Genomic DNA, 14,981 nt, shown 5'->3' with positions numbered 1-14,981 from the left:
GAGGCTGGAAAGGATGCAGCATTTGTTCAAGGCAACATGAACAGAACTTGAGCTTGCGTGGGAGGCTCAAGTTTTGAGCAGATGGTATATGAAAAAGAACCAAGAAGAAACAAGAAATCTAAATAACTGATGAAAGTTTAATACATTAAAACCAGATAGTTATCACTTATATTGCATTTGCCATTTCTGAACAATACAAAGTAGAGGCAAATAGTGACACTTCATAAAAATGTTCATTCCCCATTCCCTTCCCTAAGACCCAGCCTCCCTTGAATACTCCCTCCCACCCCCTTCAGAACTTTGTCCTGAATAAAACACTTAAATACATCATAAATAGTAAATTATGAAAAAAAACTAGCAAGAATTCTTTCTTTCCTTCTTGTAAAAAAGAACATGGCAGCAAAGACAGGCAGCCAGAGTCTGGCTGAGGGTGTCTAATATAGACAGTTACTCGGGGTGTGGGCTAACCTACCATCAACGTGGGGTGGGATGAAGAGGATAGTCTGGGAATTCAACAATCTGCCTGAGATGCCAGGCCCCTTCTCCTCACAGGAGGAGGACCAGATGGAGAACTGCAACTCTGAGATGGGGAGGAGAGGGATTATACAGCCCCCATTCCCAACTTATCTGCATGAAGAGAGGGGCAGGCCATGCGGCACAGCAGTGGCCTCACCGAGGCAAGAATCTGCTGGCTCCCATGAGTTTAGGAGATATTCTCTAGCTTCATAGATATGGGCTGCCTGTTAAACAGACACAGGTGACCCTCTCTCCACCTCAGCCCCACAAACAGCATAACACTGTTAGAAAAGGTGGGAAGAATAAGGAAGAAATCTCCTTTGGAGAAGGATCTAAAATTCATTTTATGTCTTCATATTTAGAAAAAACAATCAGAATACATTTCAAATTACAAAACAGTAATAATCATTATGGCCCGGCAGTGAGTAGGATCATGCCTAAGAAGAGCCCTGATCGCCTAGCCCATGACTGTCCCACGTTTTAACAAAAGGGGTAAAGATTACCCCAGGTCCCACTCTCTCCATTCCTTTAGCCTTAAGAAATTCATCAAGAGAGGAGGAGTTAAAGAGGAGCTGCTCCAGGCAGAGCGATCACCTCTTCCATTTCTCAAACACCAAGGCTCTCCAGAAGGAACCCTATGAATAGGCATCTCTCCAACACTTCTGGAGTTTTGATCTGAACTGTCTGGCTTAAAATTGTGTGCTGTGCATTATTTTTTTCTTTTCCTTTTTAAGGAAATAAAGAAGGTTGGAAGGTGGTTAAACATCTTCACGCCCCCAAAACTTTTACAAAGCTTACAGGGGCCTCCCCTTCCATAGAGAAAGAGCTATGGTAGGGATAATGTGCCAGCCAGTCTGTCCTGAGGAAATTGAGAGTCCAGCTCCTGGTGAAAGGTAGATGAGAGGGAAGAAACCACCAAGTCCAGCAGCCCTACTTGCAGCAGGAAGAATGGGTGTTTGAAAACAATTCAATTGTAGAAGCCCAAGTTGGCCAGCTAAAAACTCGTGCCACCCAACTCGGGAGTGGAGAGGAAGCTGGTTCCTCAATTGTCCAAGGCAATGTGCCCACTCATGAGGAAGGGGAAGGAGAAGAAGTTCTTCAGAAAGGAGTTGGAGAGCTACCCTAGCCTCCATTATACTCCTTTTTTGATGACCAAGAAGAAAACTCAGCATTACTGGGGCAATGGCTGACATCTTGAGATCATAGAGACAGAATCTGGTTCCAGGTCTTCTGAGGTTTTCTGCTCACTGAAAAGAGAAAGGGTGTCAAGTTAAGAATGAGGAGTATGAAATGAGGAAGGAAAGGAACTCAAGCTAATTTCAACCTGCCTGGCCGAGTTAATAAGTTTTCTTCTATTTCAACCTCCATGTCCAAGTACAGGGTGCCAAAACCAAAATTTTTAAAATGCAAGATTTAGGGGCACCCAGTCCTTCTAACTTTGCCAATTAGCACCTTGCTCCACACTCTATCAGTACATCCTCTTTATACCCTTCACCTCCCCCACATCACAGACACTTACGTGGGTGAACTCTGACTCTTCAATTTCAAGCTTTTCCAAGAGGGTTGAACTAACAGGAGGGGGAAAAACAGAGGTAGAGAAAGAATTAGAAGATAAAGGGGAAAAAAAAACTGTCCTCTCAAGTTTATTCTCTGTATTTCACTTCAGAATCAATTCAGCATTCAGAAAGAAGAGGCTAAGAAGCTACTAGATTTATTTATTTATTTTTTTTAAAAAATATATTTTATTGATTTCCTACAGAGAGGAAGGGAGAGAGATAGAGAGTCAGAAACATCGATGAGAGAGAAACATCGATCAGCCGCCTCCTGCACATCCCCCACTGGGGATGTGCCCGCAACCCAGGTACATGCCCCCGACCGGAATCGAACCTGGGACCCCTCAGTCCGCAGGCCGAAGCTCCATCCACTGAGCCAAATCGGTCTCGGCAAGAAGCTACTAGATTTAGAAACATTGTTTTATTTTTTATTTTTATTTTTATTTTTTTAAAATATATTTTATTGATTTTTTACAGAGAGGAAGGGAGAGAGATAGAGAGTTAGAAACATCGATGAGAGAGAAACATCGATCAGCTGCTTCCTGCACATCTCCTACTGGGGATATGCCTGCAACCCAGGTACATGCCCTTGACCGGAATCGAACCTGGGACCTTTCAGTCCGCAGGCCGACGCTCTATCCACTGAGCCAAACCGGTTTCGGCAGAAACATTGTTTTAATTAACTATTTAGTTTCTGGAAACTATAAACTATTTCCTAATACCCTCTTCTTCTGTCTTCAATCCCCAGGTATGGTAGGCACCCAAATATCACTACTGCCTGATATTCATGCCATTGTGTAATTCTCTTCTCTTGAGTGTGGGCTGGATTTAGTGATTTTCTCCTAGTGAACAGAATCTAGCACAGGTGATAGGATGCCGATTCAGAGGTTAGGTTACAAAAAGACTATAGCTTCCCTTTGGGTACATGCTCTCTTTCTTGTTTGCTCTTGGGAAAACCAGTTGCCATGCTGTGAGCTGTCCTATGAAGAGGACCATGTGCTAACAAACTGAATTCTGCAAACAACTACATAAGCTTGGAAACGGATCCTCCCCTGGGTAAGCCTTCAGATGAGACCACTGCTCTGGCTAACAGCTTGACTGTAATGTCCTGAGATACCTTAAGCCAAAGACACCCAGCCAAGCCACACCTAGATTCTTAGGCTACATAAAATATGAGACAATAAATGTTTGTTGTTTTTAGCTGCTAAGTTTTGGGATAATTTGTCATAAACAATAGATAATAATATAACAAGAAATGAAGTGCTGCTGTAAGAGAAATCTAAAATGTGGAAGTGGTTTGGAAGAAGGAAGTGAGCTTCAAGGAGAGTTTTAGTGAAAGTTTAAAAGTGCCCTAAATATACTATAGAATTTTGGACTTTAAGTGGGTTGCCAATGAGAGCTGAAAGTGAGGGGAAAAAACTCGTATTAGAAAATGAAAGGGGGCTGAAACCGGTTTGGCTCAGTGGATAGAGCGTCGGCTTGCGGACTGAGAGGTCCCAGGTTCGATTCCGGTCAAGGGCATGTACCTGGGTTGCGGGCACTTCTCCAGTGGGAGATGTGCAGGAGGCAGCTGATCAATGTTTCTCTCTCATCGATGTTTCTAACTCTTTATCTCTCTCCCTTCCTCTCCGTAAAAAAATCAATAAAATATATTTTAAAAAAAAATGAAAGGGGAACCTTATAATATAGTGGAACAAAGTTTAGCAACAATGTCATCTACAGTTATATGTAAAGTAGAATATATGCCTAATACTGGATGATCTTGTTATGGAGATTTCTAAAGCATAGTGCTACCTGATTTCTACTCCTCCTTTTTTTTGTTGTTGTTAATCCTCACTCGAGGAATTTTTCCACTGCCTTTTAGAGACAGTGGAAGGGAGGGAGGGAGGAAAGAAGGGAGACATGGATTGGAGACACGAGCCTTGAGCCCCAACTGGGGCAAGGGATCAAACCTGCAACCCAGGTACATGCTTTCAACCGGGAATCAAACCTGAGACCCTTCCATGTGCGGGCTGACGCTCTAACCACTGGAAAATACTGGCCAGGGCCTGATTTCTTCTTAATGCTTATGGTAAAATATGAGAGAAGAATAATAACTTAAGGGAAGGATTATTAAACAAAACGAAGCCAGGACTTGACAATAGTTTTGAAAAGTCTGAGCCTCTCTAGATAGCAAACACTGCTAAAATTCAGAAGCGTCTACAGCCCTGCACGGTGTGATCAGTGGTAGTGTCAGCCTGTGCACAGAAGGGTTACAGGTTCAACCCCCAGCCCCTGGTCGCCTGGGGAGCATGGATGAGGCAAACAATTGATCGATGTCTGTCTCTCTCTCCCCCTTTCCCTTTCTCCCTTCTACTGTCTCTAAAAATCAATGGAAAAAATATCCTCCAGTGTGGATTAAAAACAAAAAAAGAAAAGAAATGGCTTCAGAGTAAGACTAAAATCCAATATCAGGAAAAAGTGGTCTAAAGTTGAAGCCATGGGTATGGACTATAAAATAATTTTTTTAAAAATATATTTTATTGATTTTTTACAGAGAGGAAGGGAGAGAGATAGTTAGAAACATCGATGAGAGAGAAACATCGATCAGCTGCCTCCTGCACATCTCCTACTGGGGATGAGCCCGCAACCCAGGTACATGCCCTTGACCGGAATCGAACCTGGGACCCTTTAGTCCACAGGCCGACGCTCTATCCACTGAGCCAAACCGGTTTCGGCTATAAAATAATTTTTTAATTAATTTATTTTTAATCCTCACCCAATGATATGTTTTTATTGACTTCAGAGAGAGAGAGACAGACAGGGAGAGAGAGAAAAACACTGATGTTAAAAATACTGATTGGTTGCCTCCAATACAGGCCCCAACCAGGTATGTGCCCTGACCGGAAATCGAACCTGTGACCCCTGCAGTGCACAGGACGCTCCAACCAACTGAGCCACACCAGCCAGGGCTGTAAAACGTTTTTTTAAGGCCACAGAAAAATCAAAGTTGATACTTCAGAGCACATTCAGTCATAAATAAAAGGCCATTCAAAACATTCAAAAAGAGTAAGGGTATGCGCCTTACAGATCCTCTCAACAACAGGATCTCTAAGAAGCAAAGGGCTTATCTGGCTGGTGTGGCTCAGTGGTTGAGTGTCAACCTATGAACCAGGAGGTCAAGGTTCAATTCCCAGTCAGGGCACATACCCAGGTTGCGGGCTAGACCCCCAGTATGGCTAGTTCCCCAATATGGAGACTGATCAATGATTTTTTCTCTCTTCATTACTGATGTTTCTATCTCTCTCTCTCTCCCCCTTCCTCTCTGAAATCAATAAAAAAAAATATATATATATATATATATATATAAAAGAAGGTACTTGTAGTTGAGGTTTTTGTCCAATAGAGTAAACCCAAATGACATTCACAGGAAGTCCACCAAATCTTTGAGAAAATTATCAGTAGAAACATCACCAGCTTAGACGGAAAAGAACAAAAGTGATGCAAAATGAAAAAGGACCACTGGATCCCCCAAATTCTACTGGCAAGGAGGAGGCTGAGTGCTTAGGAAGACTCAGAAGGCAAAACCGAGAGTCCAAAAGACAGAGCTGAGAGTCATGGAGAATTATTCCCATGCTTTGAGACCTGATAAAGAAACTTGAATATTTGCTGTATTTTAGGTAGCTATGGATCGATTCCTCTGTGCCTCAAATTCACAATCTTTTTGTACAGGAATGTGTATAGGGGTTATCTAACGTCTGTCTCACCACTGTACAGTGGGCGGGTGGTGAGAAGATAGCTTGTCTCTTCATTTCACAGGTCCACAGATTGGGAGGATCAGCACTCAAGGAGCAATACCTGGGAAGCTCACTCAAACATGGAGCGAATTTGGATAACAAAATTCTGGACTTTGAGCTGATGCTATAATGGGCTGAAACTTTAGGAGACCAGGAGGGGGAATGAATTGTGCACATGGAGGGATGTGAGTCACTAGAGGTCAGAGGGTGGACTATAATAGGTGACTCTTAAGATGGCTCCCAGTGAGTCCTGCCTTCCTGGTATTCACACCCTTGTGTTATCCTTTCCTCGAGCATGGGTGAGATTTAGTGAACAGCATGGAGTACAGGTAGCAGGATGTCAATTCTGAGATTAGATGACAGAAAGAATGTGGCTTCTGCTTAGGCGCATGCACTGAGGGAAGCCAGATATCTGAGTTGTCCTATGGAGAAGCCCATGTGGCAAAGAACTGAGGGAGGCCCTGGCCAACAGCCAGCAAGGAGCTGAGGCTCTCAGTCCAGCAACCCACAAAGAACTGAATCCCACCCAAAACCATATAAATGAACTTGGAAATGAGCCTTCAGAAGAGGCCCTAGCCCTAGCCAACAGCCTGACCACCACCTCATGAAAGACCTTTACCCAGAGGACACAGCTAAGCTGCACCTAAAATCCAGACCCACAGAAACTGTAAGATACATTTTTAATTTTAAGCCACTAAGTTTTGGGATAATTTATTATGTTGTAACAGATAATTAACACACCAGGTAACAAAACTGAAAGACAATCTTTACACTGGATTATTCTGAAAGATTGTTCACTGTCTAGGAATCTCTCCAACCTTCCATCCTACACGGAGAACTCACTTATCTCACCAGGAGATGCAGGGCTCGCCGGGGTATTTTTTACTGATTATCAGAAAAGCCTGCACACAAGCTTTCCCCACCCACAAAGGTACAGAGATGTTGGCACATGTTTTAAACCCTAAAGATGAACACTAAGGAAGGTGAACCTGAAAAAGTCTAGTGAAGAACAGAAGACAATGATCTCTGGAAAAAACACAGTTAGGGAAGTTCCTAAGGACCTAAAGATAGAGAGAGAGAAGATTACAGAGAAAGGGGCCAAGGAACCAACCTTGTAGATAACATTTGCAAAGTCTCTCCAACTACAGGTGAAAAACAGGGGTCAGGAATAGTCGAGACCTCACTGATTTTCTCCAAAGGTGGAGTCTGAGGTAAAACATCAGGACGACCGAAGTGGACGCCTGGAAAAAAGAAAGGGGAAGAAAATCAATAAATAAAAAAGAAGAAAAAATGGGGTGGGGGAAACACAGGGAAAATTATGTAGCAACTTGGCTTTTCCTGGACAGGAATAGGAAGCAAAGGTCCTGAGCAAATAAGGACTCAGAAGGAAGGGAAGGAGTGCCCAATCACATGGGAGCCCCGCCCTGGCGCTGACCTGGCTCCACTTGCGCCTTTGTTGTCACTTGTGCCTTGTGCTCCCCAGAGACCGGTGGCTGGTAAGTAATGCAGGAGTTGCCGCTGGGGCCTCCTCGCCGAGAGAAAGATGAGCCAGACCGAAACTTTTTGGAAGGAGAGGGCTTCACTTCAAAAGGGAAAGAGAGAGCCTACTTAGCACCCCCCTCAGAAACCATCACCAAGACAAGGTACAAACTGCTAGCACCCCCAACACAAACACAAAGTTGTTTTTCTGCAAAGCAGGAAGAAGGGTTAATATCAACAAAGACGGGCTCTACGAACTACTTTTTAGAGGAAGGGGCATCTCAGTTCACTTCACTTTGGAAACAAGAGGGGAACCTAGAAAAAGGAGACACATACATCTCTCACCCCCTCCTACAAGCGACCTCAATGGCTTAGCTTCCACCTGATGAGATGTTCTCTATTCCAGCGGTCGCCAACCGGTGGTCCATGGACCACTGGTGGTCCGTGAGGTCTGAAGGTTGGCGACAGCTGCTCTATTCCATGCGCCATTCTTTAATAGTATCCTTCAGTTAAAGCTGACAAAGATGACCCTTTCACTCTATATCCTTGAAGTACTATGCACACGGCACTATGACGACACTTTACACACTTGTTTATACATCCCTTTGAGAAGACTGTAAAAGGATTTTCCCATATTTCTTAAGACTGTGTGGCAGACTAGGTCTTCTGACTCACTGAGGGATGCCTGTGATGAGGAGATGGGAAGGAGGAGGTGGAATTTAACAGTGGCAGCAGCATGAAAGGTTTGGAAAGAAGAACATTGGTACTTTCCTATCAAAAAAGTTGAGGGAAGAAAATAAGAACACCTGCTAAGCGACATCAGTAAATGCTTCAACCATTTGAACCCAGTCTGAGAACTCCTTGGCGTTAAATTTATAAACAGAAAATAGAACACTGGTAATATCCTTGCCTACTTCTGTCCATAAAAGTCTGACTCTGCCTAGCTCGGCCTGTGACATGGATCCTACACCCACACTACATATTTTTTGAAATCCCGCCAATTTCCCCAAAAAATGCCCCTCACCTCAATGACACATGTAGGGAGAGCCAGGGGGAAAGCAGCGAGCAACTTGGAAACGACTGGAACAGACAGAGTGACTGACATAAAGACAGGCAGCAGCTATCATGGAATGTGGGTAGAGCAGGAGAAGCCTCTGGCTTTGGCAGTTCCCTGACAGAGGTGTCCTGCCCCTCATCTCTTGAAGGGAGCCACTGGGGGTTCATCTGGTAGAAGCCACTTACAGGGGATCTTCTTGAACACTGTGTTGCACATGAAGCGCTGGAACCGTTCAGCGTAGAAGCCTGGGCGATGCACCGATACGGTGTCCTGCAGAGCAGAAGAGATGGCTGCAGAGTTAAGAGATGGAGGAGGTCCAGAAAAAGAACCTCTAGTCCAAGGGCCACTTTCCCTAGGCTGGGACCCTAGTAGAAGGGTAAAACCCACAAATAAAATGAGATAATAAGAAACTGAGGGGGGCGAATCAGAAGTGAGGGAGGCAGAGGGAGAGTCTCTAGCTAATTGCTACTCACCCCATCATGTACCAGTGCTTTCCAAGAGTGCTCCAACTTCTTAACAAACCTGCCAAAGAAAATGTGTATTATGTATACATAACCTTATACTTTTTTATTTTAGGGAGTTAGAGTCAATGGTAATAGAAAAACTTAAAAAGACAGAGGCTGGGGAAGCACTCCCACTAATACACTGGCTTTCCAAAGAATAGACACAGTAGTACTTACTCAGTATAGAGAGCAAAGATGTTTCTAGGTAGGTCAATTTTCCCAAGAGAAAGGGTAGTTAATAGAGAAAGGGACAAGAATATTTATTGTAAAAGAACAGCTAGAAGAACAGATGGGCAAGCCTCTGAGAGAGGAGTTAAAATTGGATAATATTCTGAATCTGCAAACCAAGCACTGTCCAGTCCTTTTTAGTACCTGAAACCTTACAGGAGCAAAATTGGGGTCTTGTACAGGGTGTCCCCCCAAAAATCTATGTACACTTTAACAGCTGATAGCTCAATTTTGAAAATGAAATGTACTTTAATAAACACTGCCTTTATAATTATTCAAAATATGTGTATATATACATTTTTGGACACCCTATATTTCTAGTGCTTCCCTCACCATCACTTCACTGCCTCTTAGTTCCACAGACCAATTAATAGTTTTCACAGAACACAGTGACCCTCTGTGGGTCATGGAAAAGGGGAACATGTTTCCTGCTGTAACCCAATGTGAAGTATGACTCACCTCACAGGTTTTTCAGAGTCAGACAAATGGTATATTTTACCCTGGTGCTTCCCAGAACTGACTCAGCTTTCCACAGACGTGCATGTTATGTTTGGGAAGGTGGTGGGGTAAAGAAGCCAAAAGACAGGCAAAGATGAAGAAAATAATCACTGCTTGACACCCAAAGAGATAAGCAGCCAGATTATAACTCGCTGCTCTTGGATCAGTAAGAGTTTAGTGACAAACCCATCTTCAAGAGAAATGAGGGGTTATCTACATCCACTTTGCCCCCTAATTTGGAATTCTTATGTTTCTCACCTGTACGACTGCAGAACGTCAATGATCCCGATATAAAGCAGCAGCCTTTCCCCTTTACTATTCCGGGCAGGGATGCCACCCAGACTGAGGAAGACAAAAGGGAAAGAGAAAGACAATCTTTTGGCTAGCAGGTAACTAAACATAATGGTCCCATCTTCCATAAACTGGGAAAGAGTAAGAGACTTCCTCTGACCCGACCACTCTGGAGTATGTATTATAACCTCATCCTCTCCAAACCTCGCTAGCCTGCCTCTGTCACCCCAATTCCACCAAAGAGAATCTGAAATCACCTACTCAGCAATTTTGGGAATATTTACCCAATTAACTCTAAACTCCTTCCATCAGTGCTTTCATAGTTAAATCTATGCCCACTAAGACACTCTTCTTGAGTCATATTAAAGGATACCTTAAAACTGAAACCAACTAAAAAACATCTCTGGTCCCTTCAGTAACTACACATCCTTGATAGATACATTATGGTAAGATAGATGGAAATAAGTCTGTAATAAATTGCTTTTTATGAAATTCTAATATTTGCAGACGTGTCTAAGACTCTGAATGATCTTTTAAAAACAAGTCTTTTAATTTTGAATAGCTTTCCTTCCCAAGTGTACTACAAATCCCAAATTTAAGATACCATCCTTTCCTTTTAGGCTCTTAAGAAAGCTTATTCTAGGCCCTGGCTAGGTAGCTCAGTTGGTTAAAGCATAATCCCAAAATGCCAAGGTTCAATCCCTGGTAGGGCACATATAAGAATCCAACAGTGAATACATGAATAAGTGGAACAACAAATTGATGTCTTTCTCGTCTTTTCTTTCTTTAAAATTGATAAACTTTAAGAAATATGTTTTTATTGATTTTAGAGAAGGGAGAGAGAGGGAGGGAGGGAGGGAGGGAGGGGAAGGGAGAGGGGGAGGGGGAGAGAGAGAGAGAGAGAGACTGATCAGCTGCCTCCCGCATACCCCCTACAGGGGATAAAGATTGCAACCTGAGCATGTGCCCTGACCAGGAATGGAACCAGCAACCTCTTGGTGCATAGGACAACACCCAAACAAATGAGGCACGAGCCAGGGCTAAAATCAATAAATTAAAAAAAAAAAAATAGCCCTAGCTGGTTTGGCTCAGTGTATAGAGCGACGGCCTACAGAGTGAAGGGTCCAGGTTAGATTCTCAGTTAAGGGAATATGCCTGGGTTGCAGGCTGGATCCACAGTTGGGGGTATGCAGGAGGCAGCCAACCAGTGATTCTCTCTCATCATTGATGTTTCTATCTCTCCCTCTCCCTTCCTCTCTGAAATCAATAAAAATATATTTTAAAAAATTAAAAACAGAAAGCTCATTCTATAATCTGTAAGCATTAACATTGTTGGCTTAACTGCTGAATCAAGGCTACTCCTTCACAGAAGCTGCGTCCCTTCCTGAAGAAATGCTATTAGCCTATGCTCTCCTTTCCTGATGACCCTGAGCCCACTCACTGGTCTTCAGTCTCCATGGTGCCGCCTCGCCGAGCCTCGCCCTGGATAGATTCCATGGCTGTGGAATAGAGAGCCTTTTGGGGAGCTGGTTTGCGTGTATCAATTGAGTATAGTGTTTCATGGGCTGAGGGTTCTCGTTGTGCGTGATCTATGTTATGGATTGACATCAGGAGGCTATAGTCCATTATCTTGAAACTCTGCAGCACCTAATGGGAGGAAATAACATGATCTGAGCCTTGGGTGGCATGAGAAGTTTTTTCAGGACCTCGCAGCTTTTCTGGTCCAATTATTCTTGATAGTGAACCTCTAGGGCTAACCACAGAATTATCCTTTTCTTCTCCTAGTCCTAGGAGAAAAGCTATCAGCCTCCTCTTGGCTGCTCTTCATTTGTATCCCCTTAGCTTTCTTTCATTTGAGTAAACACAAAATAGGCAACTGCCTAGCTGACAAGATACCCTTTGTTCTTTCCTTTTTTCTCTTCACAAAAACATCATTATATTCTCAAGGGAATAAGAAATACATCGCTGAAACCGGTTTGGCTCAGTGGATAGAGCGTCAGCCTGCGGACTGAAAGGTCCCAGGTTCGATTCCGGTCAAGGGCATGTACCTGGGTTGCGGGCACATCCCCACTGGGGGGTGTGCAGGAGTCAGCTGATCGATGTTTCTCTCATCGATGTTTCTAACTATCTCTCTCCCTTTCTCTCTGTAAAAAATCAATAAAATATATTTTAAAAAAAGAAAGAAAAAAAAAAAGAAATACATATCTGTGCTGTAAAGAATCCACAAGGAGGGTCTCGTAAAGTATACTTTGTGAAAGAGCAGATCTGTTGCAAGACCTAATACAGTCAGCTTCAATTCAGTTCAATATTTACTGAATACCTACCATCTATAGGCACTGTGCTTACTAATGGGGAATACAAAGATACTTAAGAGAGTTTCTGTCCTCTAGAATGTTATAATCTAGGAAGAGAAACAAAAGTAAAAATAAATACAGTCTAATGTGTACAATGGAAGTGCTTACATAATTGAGGAGCAGTCTATAGGTCAGGAAGTAATACATACATAGGGTTATGAAAGATAAATTACAGAGAAAATAAGTCTAAGTACATAAAGGAAAGAATATTTCAAGGTCTGGAGGGATGAAACAGCATGTTATGTACAGGAAGGTATAATTTGGTATTTCTAAAACATAAAATACAAAGGCGAGGTGAGGCAGATTAGAGAGGCTGGCAGGGGTAAGACAATAACAGGTCTGATATGTTGCATTAAGGAGCTCGTATCATATCCTGTAGTTCTCACCACTCGTCCCCTACCCAGAATAAGGTGAAAAAGGGTTTATTCCCACCAGTCCAGGAGTTCACTTTGGTGCTGTACCTCAACCACTTAGGTAGGTGAATGGAGTAAGGGATGAAGAGAACAGGGTTGACTCTTATGTATAGTTTGAAAAAAACATTTGTTTCACTATGTTCCTAGTCCTTACAACCAAAGGAGTCAAACTAAAATAGGCATTATCCTGAAATAGATGCAGAATAAGCAAAGCCAGTTAGAGAAAAAAATACCAGAGATGTAGAAAAATCAATAGGGGAAGATGTCACCAAAAGAAGATATGTTAAAAAAAGTGGAAATAGTTAATTGTCAAATGCTTCAGAAAATTCGACAAAAACTAGAAGTCCTTTCTATTTTGCATTTCTGTAGTCAATGGGGAGAGTGGTTCAACTGAAGTGATGAGAACAAAAGCCAGGACACAGTAAGTTGAGAAATATGAAAAAGAGAAAGAAAAAGAAGAAATATAAGCATCATTAAATGCAGACATTGAAAAAAATCCTCCTAATTTTAAGATAGAAGAAGTAAGCTTGTTTGTGTGTAGAAAGAAAATAGTCAGTAGAGGCTGAAGCCAAAAGTGGAAAAGGAAGCAAGTTATGAAGCATGAGCTTAAAGAAATAGGAGGAAATGGATCTAGAGGACAAAAGGGGTTGACCTGGAATAAGCCACCAAGTTGGTTAAGAAAGGAGATTAAGGATGGTTTATAAATTAGTGATGGGGCAGGACAAAGGGATGGAATGGAATAGGAAGTTGAGGTGGCTTCTTTTCTTTTTTTTTTTTTAATATATATTATTATTAATTTTTTTACAGAGAGGAAGGGAGAGGGATAGAGAGCTAGAAACATCGATGAGAGAGAAACATCAACCAGCTGCCTCCTGCACACCACCTACTGGGGATGTGCCCGCAACCAAGGTACATGCCCTTGACGGGAATCGAACCTGGGACCCTTCAGAAACAAGGCTGGGGGATGGAAGTTAAAAAGTGGTTTGACAAACATACAAAGAAACAAAAACAAACTCATAGATACAGCAAGGTGGTTACCAGCAGGAGAGGGGGCTGAGGGGGAGAGCAAAGAAGGGAAAGGGGGTCAGATACACGGTGACAGAAGGAGACTAGATTCAGGTAGTAAGCACATAATAGACTGTATAAATGTCGTATTATAAAGTTATACATCTGAAATTTATATTCTATTATTAACTGTTACCCCAATAAATTTAATTTGTTTTAAATGACAAAAAAAGTGGTTTAGTCCGGCTGATGTGGCTCAGTGGTTGAGCATTGACCTATGAACCAGGTTCTCATGGTTTGATTCCTGGTTTCAGGCTAGATCCCCAGTAGGGGACGTGCAGGAGGCAGCCAATCTATGATTCTCTTTCATCATTGATGTTTCTATCTCTCTCTCCCTCTCACTTCCTCTCTGAAATCAATAAAAATATGTATTTTTAAAAGGTGATTTGAAGAGAGTGCCAATTATCTGAACTCTCTGAGAGAAACAGAAAATGGATTGATGAGGGAAACTGAAGGCCCAGGTGGAAATGGATATCATACATCTATAGAGATGCCAGTACACATAGCTGTGTGAGAGTAGCCAGCTTCCAAGATATAAATTTAGATTTGGCAGGCAGGACCAAGATCTGAGGAATGATGGTGCTGGTATGAAAATAAGACTGTATGATTATGAAGCCCAGAGTAGACAGAGAAGGAAATAAAGCCAGATGGGGGAGGAGACACAGAGAGGAAGCAAAAATGTAAAGGCTTAACAATGATCTAGTGTAAAAATTATTTTAAATGAAGCCTGGGAAATATGAAGTGAAGGAACACTCAAATCTCCCATAGATTTGAAGCCCAAGGACAACCAAGCTGTTTCAGTGATTGAGATTTTTGGTGTCTGTGAGAGAAGGGAATCTGACAAACTCACCAAACAGTCACGCTGCAGGGTCTTACAGAGAGCATTGTACATATCAGCATCCAAAAAGAGACCATCAGGGATGTCTTGTAGGAAGTCCAGGTCTTTAAGAGTGGGGAGAGGCTTCTCTCGCTCTTTTTGGGAAGCCCGTCGTTTGTAGGTTGAGCCCTTGAGGTCATATTTGATATGCATCTTGACTGACCGTGGTAAGAGGTTATTCATTACCACAATTCGAATATTCTTACCACCTGCCTGCACACAGTACAGTCCATAGAATTTAGGCAGCAAAGTCCGAGGGTTCTGGTTGAGGTTCTAAGGGCGCGAAAACAAAAAGTAGGAGAGTAACTTAGCTGACTTTCAGTGAAATTCAAGGGCAAAAGCTGCCATCCACCTTCATTCATCTATTACTT

At 42.6% G+C, this 14,981-nt stretch overlaps 1 protein-coding gene across 5 annotated transcripts in view; it reads right to left on the bottom strand.

The window, feature by feature from the left end:
• Positions 1–117: 117 nt before the first annotated feature.
• Positions 118–14,981, bottom strand: part of PIP5K1A (phosphatidylinositol-4-phosphate 5-kinase type 1 alpha) — a 39,021-nt gene continuing 24,157 nt past the window's right edge. For 3 of the 5 annotated variants that reach the window (XM_059673792.1, XM_059673793.1, XM_059673794.1), the window contains 9 exons: positions 14,584–14,883; positions 11,343–11,548; positions 9,869–9,952; positions 8,855–8,903; positions 8,567–8,651; positions 7,281–7,427; positions 6,957–7,086; positions 2,036–2,084; positions 118–1,763 (listed from right to left, as the gene is read on the bottom strand). In XM_059673792.1, coding sequence (XP_059529775.1) covers positions 1,761–1,763; positions 2,036–2,084; positions 6,957–7,086; positions 7,281–7,427; positions 8,567–8,651; positions 8,855–8,903; positions 9,869–9,952; positions 11,343–11,548; positions 14,584–14,883 — 1,053 coding nt within the window. In that variant the 3' untranslated portion in view covers positions 118–1,760. The remainder of the gene's footprint in view (positions 1,764–2,035; positions 2,085–6,956; positions 7,087–7,280; positions 7,428–8,566; positions 8,652–8,854; positions 8,904–9,868; positions 9,953–11,342; positions 11,549–14,583; positions 14,884–14,981) is intronic. The other 2 variants (XM_059673795.1, XM_059673796.1) reach the window with 2 other exon arrangements.

The sequence above is a fragment of the Myotis daubentonii genome, chromosome 18 (genome assembly GCF_963259705.1).
Source record: "Myotis daubentonii chromosome 18, mMyoDau2.1, whole genome shotgun sequence".
In the NCBI taxonomy this organism is placed as follows: domain Eukaryota; kingdom Metazoa; phylum Chordata; class Mammalia; order Chiroptera; family Vespertilionidae; genus Myotis; species Myotis daubentonii.
The sequence above is the reverse complement of the archived record's forward strand: the minus strand, read 5'-3'. Positions and strand labels throughout refer to the sequence as shown.